This window comes from Girardinichthys multiradiatus, chromosome 22 (assembly GCF_021462225.1).
Source record: "Girardinichthys multiradiatus isolate DD_20200921_A chromosome 22, DD_fGirMul_XY1, whole genome shotgun sequence".
NCBI classification, from domain to species: domain Eukaryota; kingdom Metazoa; phylum Chordata; class Actinopteri; order Cyprinodontiformes; family Goodeidae; genus Girardinichthys; species Girardinichthys multiradiatus.
Window position 1 is genome coordinate 35,315,151 of NC_061814.1, and position 16,253 is coordinate 35,331,403.

A 16,253-nucleotide genomic window follows, 5' to 3' on the forward strand; every position below is an offset into this window, starting at 1 on the left:
TACCACATCGCCCCCTGCTGGTCACAGTCTTGCAGTGCATTATGGTGACGACAGCATCACCACTGCTTGGTTATCATTATGCCTCCAGCAGAAGGTCTAGCTCTGAATGGGTGGATTGATAGACTACAGTGATATTTTAAATTAGTGTAAAGAGACCATCTGACTATGGTTAACGTATAAATGTGTATTTTCTGTACTGAAAATCTCATTTTATTGTATTTGATCACTTAATTACAGCCTCTTCAACAATTATTGGTATTCCGGAAAAAATAAATAAAAAGGCTTTAAAATGAAAATCTTATTTGAAGTAACAAAACCTCTTACTGGAAAGAATTTAAAAAACACTTCCTATAACATTTCTTATGAAACAATGAAGTCTAAGCTAATGTTAATGTATGCTTTACTTTTTACACGTATTATTCAGTTAAGTGAAACAAGCTTTCATTTAACTGAGCTGCTGTTTTTTTCCCCTGCGGTATAAACATGATGTGACAGAGTAGTTCCTCACTGGTAGCTACTTTTCAAAATGGGAAAGACCACAGAACATACCATTCCAGTAAAGGGCAACGGACAAATAGGCCGTTATCATGTTTCATGAAACAGCCCAAACCACAGTTCTTCTTCCACAGCTGTATTGTAGCGCCATTTTTGCAGGGAAAATGGTTTACAATTGTTTAAAACGGACAAGGGACGATGAATTTTTGAAACTGAAAAATATCCCGAGATATACGACCCAGTATGTTGCCTGGCGATTGATTTCTCACTAGATTGACTTCATTTGAGAAATCTAGTTACGGGAAGATAAAAAAAAAAAAAAAAAATGGATTCCTACGCTAATATTGTATGGCTGTTTAAAGGATTTACATAATAAACATCTGATGGTATAATAAATGGTAAGTTATTTTTCTCACGGTTGGCTGAAATCCACACAAATAGCAGCTCGCTTTGAGACAGATTTATGTTGATCCTCATTAGTACACGAATGGCTTCAAGAATATACCAACTCGCTAAGCTAGCCTATCTCTACAGTCCACACAATCATTTAAAGTTTAATAAAGAACTTGAATTGTGAGAAAAAAGTTAGACGAGGACCCAAGTTTAACTTGGCACCGCCCACAGTGAAGAGGATGGTAAGGGAGGGTAAAAAGATACTTATATATGGTAGCATATATGTCCCCGGTACTAATTAGTTATTTAAAATGAGGTATTTGCTGATATTGAGTTCCACTCTAATACATTAGTAAACTCTGTGTCTAAGTCATACTTTAAACTGGTGTAAAATAAGACTCTACATTTCCTCAGTGTTCAGAATAAACTCATTCCCCAGACAAAGCTATAATGCCTCTTGTACAGGCGCAGCTTTTGTTTTTAAGCATATATCTGACTCGACACAGTCTATGGAGCAGTACGGTCTTCAGTAAACTCACGTCTCACTTCTGCTGAAAATGTTTTCCAAGGGAGCAGGTAGTATGGTCTCTCTTTTTCATGAGAACATCATCTTCTTAAAGGGTGAAAACCCAGATTTGTTTGACGGAAAAGGGGATTTGCAGACCATGCACAAGGAAAAAAGTCTCAGAAAGTCAACGTGGACAATTTCTACAAGAGACGGTTGAAATGGACTGAATATGTCAAGCAGTAGAAAAAGGCTCGGAGACTTTAGACCGACATCATCAGGTTGAGTTTCATCAGAGACTCGAATACCAGTCCTTTAAAAATACCTTGATCGGGTCACCTTCCTAATCAGAACATCCTTGCTCTAAAGCTTACTGACAGAACTTCAGCTACTTTGTCATTTTAAGATTATGCTACGGCAACAGCTAAAAAAAATAATTTTAGGGCTTTTTACGCGTCTTTAACCAGGGGGGACCTGCTTTTAGCTGGTACACCTGTGCAAATGATGGCAGATGTATATTATGCTTTGCTTGTAGTGAAACATCTTTTATTTAATCTACAAATCAGACCAGAGTTTGTTTATGTTCACTGAGGCTTTCTTCATAATTACCTGCTCCTGTTTTTAGTGATCAGTTAAGCTCTAGTTAGTGATTAGGAAAAGAACAGCGGGAACCTGGCTTCATGTTTCTTCGTTGATTTTAACTTTCTGCATCTAACTGACTGAGACATTTTTGCATGGCAGCATCTGTCCTTTAGCACATATTCACAAATGCACCTCTAAATTTGCAGTGTTACCAAACATGTGTCTCTAAAAGTGTAAATCGACAGCTCACTGTCAGTGAATGGATGATGACTGTGTGTGTGTGTGTGTGTGTGTAGGATGGCAGTGGAGCTCTCCAGCGCAGCGGTTCCCTGGGGAAGCTCAGAGATGTTATCCGTCGTAGCAGCGAGCTGCTGGTGAAGAAGCTTCAGGGCAACGGTCCACCTGAACCTCGCAGCACCAAGTAATTACCGTAACATTCTTATTTGATGTAAACGCAAGCTCTTTATGCAAATAATGCTCAGTTGTATCTAAAAGTGTGACATCTTCTCGATGTTCTCAGTTATTTAGTGGATATAACCTGATATATGAGGTTATTATATAAACATGCCTCTCGTTACTTTACCAGCATGAAGAGAGCTGCTTCACTGAATTACCTGAACAAAACAAGCGATGACTCATTCCAGGTGAGGAACGTCTTTAAACTCAACGTCTTTAAAAACTATTTACACCCCCTTTGGTCCTGAATTTTGTCCCACTACAGCCACAACTTTCTGTGCGTCTTACTGGGGTTTTATGTTGCAGACCAGCACATACAGTATTAGTGCAGGACTGTGACGTGGAAGGAAAATGTATGCATGTTCACGGTGTTTTCAAATAAAAATCTAAAATCTGTGCAGGGAATTGACTTTCTTCAGATTGCCTCTAATACCCTCCATCCATCTTCTCATCCACTCTGATCAACTTCTATGACTGTGCCGAAGGAGAGGATCCCCACAGCATGATGCAGCTAGCACCATGTTTCACCATGGGGATGTGACCAGTTAGTTTCTACTGCATAGTGTGTAGTCCAAAAAGTTACATTTTGGTCTCATCTGAGCAGTGCATCTTCTTCCCCATGTTTGCTGTGTTTCCTACATGGTTTGTGACAAGCTGCAAGCAGGATTTCTTAAAATTTGCTTTCATCTCACTACTCTTCTATGAAGGCCAGATTTGTTGGGGTGCGTGACAAATGGTTGTCCTCTCTGCAATGTCTTCCCCTGCATTTATTTTATTTAGGGGTGTCAGATTAAATGGAGCTAAATACAAACTCAAAACACTTTTCACATTTTTATTTGCACAAAATGTTAAAACTCATGTATAATTTTCCTTCCACTTAGCAGTTACCAACTGCTTCGTGGTCTACCACATAAAATCCCACTAAGATAAATTGCAGTTTGTTGTTGTAAAAGTAAATTGTGCACAAGTTGAAGTTTAATACACACTTTTGATGGAAGCTGTTTATATCCAGCTAGATGTTGCATTTACTCTTTCCTCTTCTTCTACTCCTCCTACCCATGTGTGTGTCCCTCTGTCAGACTCGAGGAGGCGGTAACTTCAGGGAAAGTCGTGGCCTGAGCTCCAGCACTGTGGACCTGTACACTGGAAACTGAGGTCACACCTCAACATCACTACGTTTTGACCGATGAGATTTTTTGTTTTTTACACCGCCTCGTCTCCTGAGCCATAATAATGACCAACAACACTACCTACCACACAGAACCAGCTCATTCGGGGTCTTTATCCACACAGCTGGGTGCTTGTTCGCTCCCAGAATCCCAGAGCTTCACAGTTGGGGACTTTCCTCCCATCATGTTCCTAAAGTTCTCCTTTGCCTGAGTGCCTCATTAACGTGTGTTGGACCTCGTCTCTGCCAATTATCCGTAACCACAGCAGCTGCACTTTGAATTGATTTGTTGCCATAAAGTCACTGGTGCTGGTTTTATTTTCCTCTTGTGGTGTTTTGAGCTGAGTTTTGTGTGACTTCCTGTCTGCCTGTGCCATTTGATTGTTTTATCGGTGCAAGAAAATAAAGACACTTTGTAGAGTTTGAGGTTTGAGATGAGGTTATGTGAAGGTTTTTGTCTTTTTGAGATTTCATTTCCAATGAGGTTTAAGCTTTCAGGTACAGGGTGAAACGTTTGTCAAACTGACATGATTTTAAGTTGTGCTGCTTTAACCGACACTGTTTTGATGCAAATGTTTAAATGTTTTTTTTCTGTTGCTGAACTCAATTTCTCCTCCATTGAAATGCAGATTGTTTCGGGGCATTTTGGACTCAAGAAGCTGGAAAACTCTACATTTTAGATTGTGTATATGAATAAACAAACTATCTCGGCCTGGAAATCTTTGATATTTCCTGGTGCCGTGCAGGATTTAACAGCTAGAGCATCTCTGTAAGACAAGGACCAGCTGCCACCTTTTGAGAGCATCTTTATATAAAGTCGTTTAGTGATTAGGATGGAGACAGTTTTGTTTTGCACGACTCTCAGGTGGTGGTCTTTTCTCACCGATTGGCCTTTTAGTGAAGCGTCTCTTCAGAACTGGATTGTCATAATACAGTTTTATTTTTTATAAGTCTCCCTTTCTTTGAATAGATTTTTCCTTTCATACTTTGTAAGGATAATAAATGGTCAGATCATAAGTCAGTGTAATCTAAGAGGCGATCATGATGCATTTTGTGGGATTTAAACTGAATGTTTTGAGTGGTTAGCGTGTGAAGTGCTTCAGATTGGGCCTGGTTCCTGAATCATCCCATGTGTAATAAGTAGCCTGATGAGTAACTTTCTCTGATGTGGATCCTTGAATAAAAATTTTTTTTGATTCCTAGTTGTTGTCATGTTTTTTCAGACAGTTGATGTTGAGTTAGACATAGATCTTGAAAGTGTTTAGCAATTGAAGCTTTCAGACGTTTCTGTTTTGGATCAGTGTAACTCAGGTCTAGGAGGGAAACCCAAACACCTCTCTAACCCAGCAACAGTCCCCAGCTCGTTCTGGGGGGATCCCAAGCTGTTCCCAGGATTTCTAGTTTCTCCAGAGGTTTCCACAATCAATTGAGCGTAGGTGAGGCGGAATGTAGACGGGCCAGTAAACCGAGATCTTTGCTTTTTGGCTCGCAGTACCGCACGTATGTCTGCAGAAGAAGCCCTGACCCGTTTATCCATCGCCTGTTTTCAGCCAGCTTTCATGAATAAAATACTTGGACTTCTCTGATTGATGCAGGGAGAGAAGTCCACCTTTTACTGGTTCAGAACCAATGTTCCAGACCTAGAAGATCTGACTCGTCCAGATGCTTCTCACTTAGCTGAAACGGCTCCAGACCCTGAGGTTCCCCAACAACACACCCTCCTCTCCACGACTACACCTTAAGATCCTCCATGAAAACCTCAAAGGGGATTGGGTGCGTGGGGCAGCCCCAGTGGACTCCAGCCCGCACCAGAAACAAGCCTGACTTTGTTCCTAAAATTAGGACATAATTATTTGGTTATACAAGAAGCAGACCCACTCAGCCTCCCAGACCCACCTAAACCCAGAGGACAGTGAGGGGAGCTGGGGAAGTTATTTGAGTGCCCTTACCCTCTACCCTGGACCGGTTTCAGAGCTGCTGCAGGTGTTTGATTGATTTAGCAATTTGTGGTTTTCTTGTTTTTATGGATTTTTCACACTAGTGTGACATAAAACAATGTCTCATTTATACCATTACTTAGACCATGAGATGACAGTAGATTGAATTGAATTAAACGTTGCAAGGATTAAAGTATTTTTATCAAACCAGATCACAGGAAAACTTGCATTTGTTTTATTCCTACAGTAGTTTAGATTATTGTGATGTATTTTACAGGCAATGGTAAAAAACAAAAAAACAAAACCGGGACCAAGCAGCTGCAACTCATCCAAAATGCTGTTTTTTAGATTCCCGATGACACCAGTAAGATGGATCATACCCCACCACTCCTTACATCATTGCACTGGTTGGTTCCCAGTTTGGAAAATGGCCTAAAGTGTTTACAAAGACCTTGTGGATTTTGAGCATAAACAGATTTTAAAATAACCATGCTGAACCCTCACTCAGGGTTCCCAGGACCAGAACTAGTCAACAGCAGGCAGGAACACCTCCCGGAAAACCTGAGATGTTCAGAAAATGTTGGCTCTTCTAAACCAGGACTGAAAACATTATTTACTGCAGCTTTCCTGTAAAAACAAATCTAATTTCACCACTTTATTCGTTTATTTTGTCTGGTCAGGTATTTAATTAATTTAATGTGCATTTTTTATTTTCTTTGTTTTGTTTTTTCTTCTTAATGTTCCTCTTCTCTGTAAAGTCTTTTCAGCTGCATTGGTTATGAATAGTGTCAAACGTGCCTTGCAATCATCTATGTAAAACATAAAGACAAATAATATAAAAACACTACGTTGCACAAATGGCGGAGAGATTTTTTTTTTTTTATTACATCACATAAAAAGAGGTTTCAAGTTTAAAACGTCAGTGATCCATTTAAACCGGAGGGTCGCACTGTTGTGTTCCTCCTCCAAGGTGAGGTACCGGAAGCTGCCCTGTAGGAGAAGAGGGATTCACGTGTCAAGTTACCGGAAATGTACACGTCGTAAAAGGATATTGAGAACTTCAAAATAAAACTTGTTTTTATAATTACTTTGCTTTTTATGTTTATGATGAAAATATTTTTGGAAAACCACAGAAGGTTATGTGATCGTTGTTTTAAATTAAAATGTGTGCTTTAGTATCACAGGACGGCAGTTAAGTACAGAAAATGTATCTAACCCACTAAAATCCACATTACTACAAATATGCCATTAGCAGAGTCACAAACTGTGACATAATCATCGACAATGTATTGAAAAATTTACTACAAAGCATATATAAAATATGGTGTGAAATATGTTTTTTTCCCTCTACTTACCTAATGTGGCCTCTTTTTCCTCTAACAAGGGCAGCGCCTGTGAGTGGGCACCTGTGAGTGGTGCTGGTTTTATTTTCCTCTTGTGGTGTTTTGAGCTGAGATTTGAGCTGAGATTTGAGCTGAGACGGTGACCCGTCCCCCTCTTGTCTTGTGTCATGATGTATGTTTGGATGGGTTGTACTGGAATTCTAATTTTCCCTCGGGGATCAATGAAGTATCTTTGAATTGAATATTGAATATGTTGGTAAAATTATGCAAAAACACATAGAAATAAACATATTAAAGGCTTAGAAGTGCCTATAAATTGGTTGAAGGCTAAAACAGGTTCATGTAAATCCATATAAATAGCTGCAGACCTAACAAAACATGGCTGTCCACCTAAACTGATTGGTCGGACAAGCGGAGCATTAATCAGAGAAGCTGGAGGAGCTGCAGAGATCCACAGCTCAGGTGGGAGAATCTGTCAACAGGACACTCCAAAAACCTGGCCTTTATGAAAGATTGTTGAAAGAAAGCCACAGGAAGTCATATTTTCCATAAACCTCATCCACGTAATGGACAAAGCAAACACAGGAAAGAAGGTGTTCAGATCAAAGGAGGTTAAAGTTGGAACTTTCTTCACATGCAAGCACTTTGTGTGGTGGAAAACAAATGCTGGACATGACCTAAAATAAATCACTGCTCTAAAACATGGTAGAGGCAGCATCATGCTGTGGAAATTCTTTGTTTTACAGGAAGAAAATCTGCCAGAGGCTGCAAAAGACTTCAGACTGTTGGCAGAGCATCAGTTTTTAGCAGGATGATAACCAGAAATATACAGTCAGAGCTACTATGGGGTGGTTTAAAGAACCATTTTTGCCCTTGGTACAGTTGAAAAGATATTGTTTAGAGCCACAAAAGCTACATAGTTGTTCAAATAAGATAACATTTGGTTAAAAAAATATCCACTATTTGTTTTACTCTTTGAAGAAGCAGAGTTTTGTTTCTGTTTTCAGGATTTAAAAGGAAAACATCATGCTTTTACGTAAAAAGAAAGAATATATTTCCTTCAATGGAGAACAATATTTATGGAAAATTACATAAAAAACTGGAAAAAAACTTCATTGTGTTGTGAAGGTTGTGTGCCAATATTGCATAAAAACACAAAGAAAACTGGTTAAAATTACAATTCTTTTAACTACCTTTACATTTAAGGCATTTTTAAAAATTATTTTTCAATTTTTGGCCAAGATTATTAAAAGCCATTTGCAAGTTGCAAACCCCTGGTTTAGATCAAAGCATATTAATTTATTACAATGACCTAGTCAAAGTCCGGACTTAAATTTAAATCAGAATGTGTGGCAAGACTTGAGAACTATGTTCACAGATGCCCTCCATCTAATCTGAATGATATTAAGGAATTATGCAGATAGATGATAGATGTGCAAAGCTTGAGAGGACTCAATTTGTCCGCTTTGCGAGTCTTATTGTGAAAGTTTCCAGCAGGAACCGGCTTACAGTTTTCTAGCCCACTTCACTGCATGTGTGAAGACTGAAAAAAAAATCCACTCCGAGGCTGCAGAGTGGGAGGAGGCAGAGTTGGGATCACGGCGGTGTGAAACTCGCTTTGGCAGCGGGCTGAAGGAGGTCCGGTGGTTCTGAGCGCAGTTGGACCCACGCAGCGGGCTGGAATGAGTCACAGCAGCGGGCATTTCCAGAAGCTTTCCCTCTGAGAGCTACCTGGAAGTTTTGGAGTTGGGTTCAAACTTTCTGCTCGGTCTGAACTCAGGTTCGTGTAGCTGGCCTGTTCGGTTCCTTCATGTTTCTCTCTTGTTCTGGTGAAACCAGGTGAGCAACCGAGGCCGTCCGGGCTTCTCCCCGGGGAGCTGCACAGGGAAGCGGGGCCGGGCTACCGGTGCGCACACGGAGACTCTACTCTCTATTTGACTCGACCTTTTTTCCGCGCCTCGGCTTTTCTTCGGCAGAACCGTACTGGGAACCACCGGGACGGCCATGGAGCTACCTGCAGGGGATAAAACCCGGCGGAGGGACGGCATAAACTCCAGGGTAACCCGGAGAGGAAAAGCCCCGCTGGATGTGCTGTGCGCTGCAGGATTCATCTGCCTCCAAGGTCGGTACCAAGCTTCTCCACGTTTGAGCATGCTCAGTTAGTTAAACACACTCTCACTGATTAACCATCAAATTAATCAGCTAACTGAGACTTCTGCCTGAATGGACATCAGGGTGACAAGGCTGGACTAATCCATCCAACCAGATGAGCACCCTGTGTAGTTTAGATCTAAAGACTTGGAGCCAAAGTTTGTTTTTAGAGGTGGGGGGGGGGGGGGGCGGCACCCCTCCCCCATTGGACTCAGTAAGGGGGAGAAATAACTGAAATTTTGTGAGTGTGTCTCCCTGCATAATGAGTGGGCTGTGAATGCATCAGGGGTTCAAATAAAATGCAGCTGTTCTGTTAAAATGCTCTGCAGAGTCTGCACATGTTGTCAGGTCACACCTCTAACCTTCACGGTTTTTTTTTATTTCTGGGATTTCATGTGATAAACAAAAACAAGTTAACTGGAAAGTATGAGTAAAGGGGTGTGCATTTGTGTTCACTCTGTTCTGAGTCCTTACCTTATAGAACCACCTTTCCGTGCAGATGCTCGGTAGATCTTTTGGGGTATGTCTCTACCAGCTTTGCACATCCAGAGACTCTTTTTTTTTTTTTTGCTAATTCTTCTTTACAAAACAGCTCAAGCTTGATCAGATTGTGGATCAACCACATCTGTGGACATCAATTTTCAAGGCTTGCCACAGATTCTCAGTTGGATTTAAGTCTAGACTTTGACTAGACCATTCTAATACACGAACATGCCTAATTTGAACCATTTTGTTGTAGCTCTGGCTGTGTGTTTAAGGTCCTAAACAGAAGAAAGGCTCATGACCCCACTCCCCACTTCCAGATTTCTTGCTGCCTGCAACAGGGTTTTTCTAGGAATTTTCTTTTGTTTTTAGCTTCCCTGTCCCCACAGACGAAAAGCAACCCCACAGCATGAGGCTACCACCACCATGTTTCTTGTCAGGAGGTTGTGTAGAGGGTAATATGCAGCTTTAGTTTTCTTCCAGATGGTTGACTTGCCTGAACCTTCTTCCACACATTTGCTGTCTCCCCTATATGGATTTTATTTAGAAGAATCAGAATTAAAGGGGCAGACTTTTTAAATTTGGAAACAAATTTATCCTTTTCCTTCCATTTCACAATTATGCTCTTCTGTGTGTTGGTCGTTCAATACCAGTGTAATACAGTAAAGTTTCTGGTTGTATTGTGACAAAATGTAAAAAAGATCAAGGGTGTAAATACTTTTGAAGGGCCTCCAATTGTTCAGCTGTATCCTTTCCATTCTGTTTGCATTTTTGAGATCCCCATCTCCAAGCCACAGCTTAGGAAACGTTTGTGGATGCAGTATGAATGATTACGTGGTGGAATAGTCTTATTCTGCTGCTGCCAGATTGTTCAAAAAAAAAAAATAATGAACACGGTTCATCTCCTTCCTTCGTTATTCAAGCCTCGTAATTTTCAAAACCTCAGCTGCAGAGCGAGAGGGAAAGCCGTGTAAACATCCGAGTTTGTGCAAGGAATGCTGTTCTCCTGCTGGCGATGGAGCTCATTAAATCAGTGCTCATCATGTCATAACTGAGTCAGTTTTATCTGATTACAGCAGATTGAGTTTTGCCTGGTCCATTCAGCGCTGCCATGATAAGTCAGAGTGGCTGAATAAATTCCTTTAAGTTGAAGTGTGTCTGCTGCTCCCTCCCTGCCTTCTTCCAGCCCCCACTCCACCTCATGGTGCCCGTTTTTAGAGATGAATGTGTCCTCTGTGTGCAGGCAGCAGCGGGCGATACGGGACTGCCGCGGGTTTGTTTTTATAAAACGTCTGAACAGAACCCCTCCAGGTTCTGTCGCAACGGCCTGCTTTAAAAGAGCTCTTTCTGACTGCAGAGATCAGACGAAACTTTGCTTCTTGGTGGTTATTTTCAACTGGATCTTGTTCTTAAGGTCAAATATTTGCACGCAGCTTTATAAACAAAATCTCTGCATGCAACAATCACGTTTCAGTGTGTCGACTCTTTTTCTTGTTTCTATTTGTAGCTGCGGTGCTGTGGCTCTACCCAGAGAGCATAAAAGCTAATGTCCATCTGCGTCTCATCTATTGCATAAAACAGCTCAGAGGTAACATTTCAATGTGGAAACTAACAGCAGATAAACAATGTTCACGTTGCATCCCCATTCTTATGCACATCCAGAGGATTTCTCACCATTACTGTGTGCTTAATTAGATAATGATTGAGTTGGTTGCTCAGTCCAAGCCTGGATGTTGTTCCTCTGTGAGCTTACAGGATGTGTGCATCATGCAGACGCCCTCCTAACTGCAGAATCGACCCGTGGTTTGTTTCGCCATTTAATAAAACATAGCTCCTACTGTACTAGAACAGATGGCAGTGAAGGCTTCTTTCAGGGCGTTTTGTTGGCTTTCACACCTGCTGCAGCTTTATTTAAAAATACGCTCTGCTCTCATTAACGCCGCCGTGCCTGTAGGCCGTTTGGCTGCTCGCTCATATTTCATTTTCTGAATGCTCACTTTAGGACTGGATAAGAGGATTATAATTGAATAAACTAAGATGTGTTGTGTGTGGATGAATTTATCTCTGTCAGGCAGTTTATAAAGACAATGTCCACTTTGTTGTATTGTTTACAGAAGGAGATTGAGCATCATCCAAAGTGGATAATTTATAAATTAGCATTTATTTCAAATATTTGTTCAAGTTCTGGCGGTCCTATGTAGCCTTAGAAAGGCTGGAAAAGTACCTGGTTTGATTTGGTATTTTCAAAGTCTGGAAAAGGTATTGAATTTCCAGACTTTATATCTTATTCCGGTATCTAAAAGATTGAAGTTCTGGGAGAAAAGGGACTTTAAACATTAGCTTATATTGTAGTGGAATTTTATTTCAGTATCATCCAGGTCTGGATAAGTGTGGAAAAATATATTTTTCATCACTTTATTCCATATGGGGCTGCATGGTGGTGCAGTTGGTAGCACTGTTGCCTTGCAGCAAGAAGGTCCTGGGTTCAATTCCCGGCCTGGGGTTTTTCTGCATGGAGTTTGCATGTTCTCCCCGTGCATGCGTGGGTTCTCACCGGGTACTCCGGCTTCCTCCCACAGTCCAAAGACATGCCTGTTAGGTTAATTGGTCTCTAAATTGTCCTTAGGTGTATGAATGAGTGTGTGTGTGGTTGAATGTGTGTTGCCCTGCAATGGACTGGTGACCTGTCCAGGGTGTACCCTGCCTCTTGCCCATAGACTGCTGGAGATAGACACCAGCTTCCCACGACCCACTATGGAAGAAGCAGTATAGAAAATGACTGACTGACTGACTTTATTCCATATGTTATTGTCTAAAGGTTGCTCCTTGCTTCCTCCCTCTTCCCTTCTTTTTTTCCATTCTCTCCTTCCTTCTTCCTTCTGTCCTACCTCCATACCTCCCTTATGTCCGTACTTTCTTCTTGCCTTTCGTCTTTCCCACATCTCTCCTTTTATCATTCCTTCATACCTTCCTTGTGTCTTCATTCTTTTCTTCCTTCCCGTGTTTTTCCTTCCTCCCTCCCTTCCTTCCTTCCTTTCTTCCTTCCTTCATTGTGTCCTACTTCCTTCCTTTTCCTTCTTGTGCCCTTACTTATATCCCTCCTTGGGTCGTTCCTTACTTCCTTGTTTCCTTCCTAGATTCCTTCTCTCCACTTCCAGTTTTTTCCATGTTCTATATCTAAAGTCTGCCATAAATGAATGCTGACTATTAGTATTTTTATATTTTAACATAACGTAGAGTACTGGGAACTCTGAAACGTATTTTTGGAGAGGTTAGGAGTATTTACCTGAGAAATGTGTGGCAAGTCTGGTTAACAGTTTGTCTTTGGTTAGATTTGGCTGCATGGTGATTTAAAGGCATCAAGAAGACGAAGAAAAACACAACTACGGTTAAAATCCTGATGTGAAGGATAAATACTGGGATGCGATTCCATGTGTCCTGGTGAACATTATGAACTTTTACTGGTAGCTGTGGGAATGTGGGAGGATTTCTCCAGGTCCTCTGAGGCTCTAGTTTCTGCTCATTTATCAGGTGATGTTTGTTCAGCTTTAGGTGAATCTTTTGAACCGGTCAGTATCTGCAGTTTACTCCCGGTCCATTATGGAGGGTTTCAGTCTCAGGGGAGGATCTTCTTACACCATCTCAGAGCTTGAATTCATGGCTGTGAAATCTCTTATGACCGAGTCCTTGTCACTGCCAGATCGATGCAGCTTCATTGCCGACGCTCATCTGTCGTATCGGTGTCTCCTCACCGTTTTCTTCATGTCAGGAACGGCAGTTTGAAAGAAAAACTATTTATGGATTAAGCGGCTTTTCCTGTCTCCCGAGCTTTTCTTACATCTTATTGAAACCATCTTGAAGTCATGGCTCAGCGGTTGCCAAAAACAACCGATTCACCAGCCTGAGGGAGAGATTAAGAAGAAAAATGGATATGAGAGCTTATAAGATGTTGTGTCAGCTAATATTTTCCATGCCCATACATTAAACCTTTGGTATGCATGTGTGGGAGAATCGAACATGAATGACAAAACTTTAATCCTCTTTTATTTTGTACGGCCCTGAGACTTTATAAACTTCAGTAAAACAAAGTAAAGCCCTGCAAATAAACTAACTGCATCTATAGATGATTACACATAATCAACCATGTACCTAAACCACGTATGTGTTTAATAAAGATCATACATGCTGGCTCATGTGTTAGTGCTTTGTCTGGCTCTGTGGTTTTTGCTGCAGATCTTTTTCCTCTCTGCTTGGTCTGTTGCTCGTCTTGTCATGAAGGATTTCTGTTGTTTATTGACTTGGTTCCTTCGGAGCTCTTTGTCCTGTCTGAACTGGAAGCCTGGTTCTGATGCACCCTTAGTTTTCTGGAGTTAGGCATTGCAGCATTTTTCTTTCTGCTGTGTTTCTGATGATTTGCTGCCATGCATCGGTGAGTTAGCAAGCAAGAGAAGATTTAGGATTAACTTTTTCTAAAATATTCCTAGCCTAAATTTGAATAAAATATGGGATGTCCTTGTTTGATACTAATCCAAGCAATTTAATATTTGCTAATACCACCTTCCCCTGCAATACTACATAAAACCTCGTACTTGTGCTCGTCGTCGTACTCGTCCTCTTCCGCTTATCCGGGACCGGGTCGCGGAGGCAGCAGACTCAGCAGAGACACCCAGACATCCCTCTCCCCAGACACCACCTCCAGCTCCTCCGGGGGGAGCCCAAGGCGTTCCCAGGCCAGCCAAGAGACATAGTCCCTCCAGCGTGTCCTGGGCCTCCTCCCGGTGGGACGTGCCTGGAACACCTCCCGAGGAAGGCATCCAGGACCCATCCAGTATAGATACCCGAGCCACCTCAACTGGATCCTCTCGATGTGGAGGAACAGCGGGTCTACTCCGAGCCCCACCCGGATGGCTGACTACATAAAACCTGATAAAATCAATTCATTTTAAGGGTTTTAAGGTGGTTGTGATGTGACAAAATGGGGAGAACTTCAAGGGGTTCAGAAACTTTAAGGTACTGCTGTATTATAATTTTTTTCCATCTAACCCAATTATCAATAATATTTCAGTTGGTGCATTATATTTTTTGTACCACTCTGAATATTAATATGCTGCTGCAACATGCATAACCGCGTCATTTGTACCCTCATGAATATCTGACTCCACATGTCTGACGATGCAGAGGTGGTTGGCTAATGTTAAGCATGTTTTCTTTCTCGTTTGATTTGACTTGTTGATAATTTGGCTGATAGCATATTTTAATGTGGTTCCAGTTATTCGTGTGTGGTCAAGTTTCAGGAACGTTCCGGAACGTGTTTTTGCTGTGAAGTTCATGCATTTTAATGAAAGGTCTTTCACCTGCTTTCTGTACACATCTGTCTCCTACACTAAGTATTGTCTGGGGATATTTGAGCACAGCACAGAGCAGCTGGCGTGATGCTGTCAGACAGGGAGCTGCAGCAGCCAACACAGTCTCTATTTGACTGCAAACATTATTAAAAAATGACTTGGGTTGCTTAGGAAACCCAGAGTTGCAAAAGCCATGACTTTTAAAAACTGGCCACATCCTAACAGCTAACGACACGCTTGCGATAAAATCACAGACAGTAGGGACACCAAAACCAGTCGTTTAAAAAGGCCTTGGTCGGAAATCTTTACCAGTACTTGGGAATTCATTTGGAAATTCATTTAAAAAATGTTATAATATTCAACAGAGTTCAAAATTGTGTTCTGATTATCATGTTTTTTTTTTTTTTGGTTTAGTGTTTTATTAGATGAAAAACTAAAATTCACATTCCTTTTTGGTCAAAATGTCACCTAAATGTGGACATGGGGAAATATTTTCTGGGTGTAAAACATTAGAAATTCAATTAGGTTAAGTAAAAAAATTACTGTATTTAAAAGCTCGATTTTAGTCAAAATAACACAAAAATCCGTTTTAACTGTATGTATGTACCGACTGGGATGGGTTTATAGGTCTAAACCCTATAAACCCATCCCAGAGGATTGCCAATCAAAATATTTGGTAGTTGTTGATGGACCAGAAATCTTTCCCAACATCCTTCATTAAGTTTTAATGATGAAATAAAAAATAAATAAATAAAATGTGGGCTTTTAAAAGGGCAGTTGTGTTTGAGGGCGAGTGGTAAACCTTGGTAGTTAAGTTTGTTGTGCCTTTTTAAAGCATCGTTCAGTGATCAGTCATGGCTGCCGGTAAAATGAACCTAATTTTCCTGCAATAGTTTTATTGTTTTTTCACATGATCCAGATAAATGTCAGTGATTCCTGCTGCGCTCTAATCCATATTCATCAGATTTGTTAAACTTGTGGTTTCTCTCTCTCTTTCTTGTATGTGTGTTATTTATAAAGTTTACATATAAAATCCAACCTTTTGCTCTGTAGATCTAGTTGCTGTAGAAGCAGTGTAGTAGTTTTGTCTAACTTGAAACCCTGACCATGCAACTCCCTCCTCAGCTACTCCAACCTCTCCCCCTGCCAAGCAGGCATGAGGGCCCCCGGTGGGGGAAACTTTCACAGTGTAACAAAATCCCTGTTTTGTTTTCAGCGTTTGGGGGGCTAAGCGTGAGCGGTGCTGCCGCTGCATTTAAATGCATCCGATTGAAACGTGCAGGAATGCCTCATTTGGCCGCAGCTCGTTTGAAGGGAGAGGAGGGAATAAAGGAGGGAGAGAAGGGGAGAAAGGCATGCCATTGCCTAAACCCAGCAGCCTTTAACTCTTTGTGT

At 41.2% G+C, this 16,253-nt stretch overlaps 2 protein-coding genes across 6 annotated transcripts in view; both read left to right on the forward strand.

Moving 5' to 3' along the window:
- Positions 1 to 4,801, forward strand: part of klc1b (kinesin light chain 1b) — a 37,271-nt gene extending 32,470 nt beyond the window's left edge. For all 3 annotated transcript variants that reach the window (XM_047351498.1, XM_047351499.1, XM_047351497.1), the window contains 3 exons: positions 2,272 to 2,396; positions 2,562 to 2,619; positions 3,511 to 4,801. In XM_047351498.1, coding sequence (XP_047207454.1) covers positions 2,272 to 2,396; positions 2,562 to 2,619; positions 3,511 to 3,585 — 258 coding nt within the window. In that variant the 3' untranslated portion in view covers positions 3,586 to 4,801. The remainder of the gene's footprint in view (positions 1 to 2,271; positions 2,397 to 2,561; positions 2,620 to 3,510) is intronic.
- Positions 4,802 to 8,473: 3,672 nt separating this feature from the next.
- ptk7b (protein tyrosine kinase 7b) overlaps positions 8,474 to 16,253 on the forward strand; it is a 100,417-nt gene continuing 92,637 nt past the window's right edge. For 2 of the 3 annotated variants that reach the window (XM_047351494.1, XM_047351496.1), the window contains exon 1: positions 8,484 to 9,001. In XM_047351494.1, coding sequence (XP_047207450.1) covers positions 8,884 to 9,001 — 118 coding nt within the window. In that variant the 5' untranslated portion in view covers positions 8,484 to 8,883. Of the gene's footprint in view, positions 9,002 to 16,253 lie in introns of all 3 variants that reach the window. The other variant, XM_047351495.1, reaches the window with a different exon arrangement.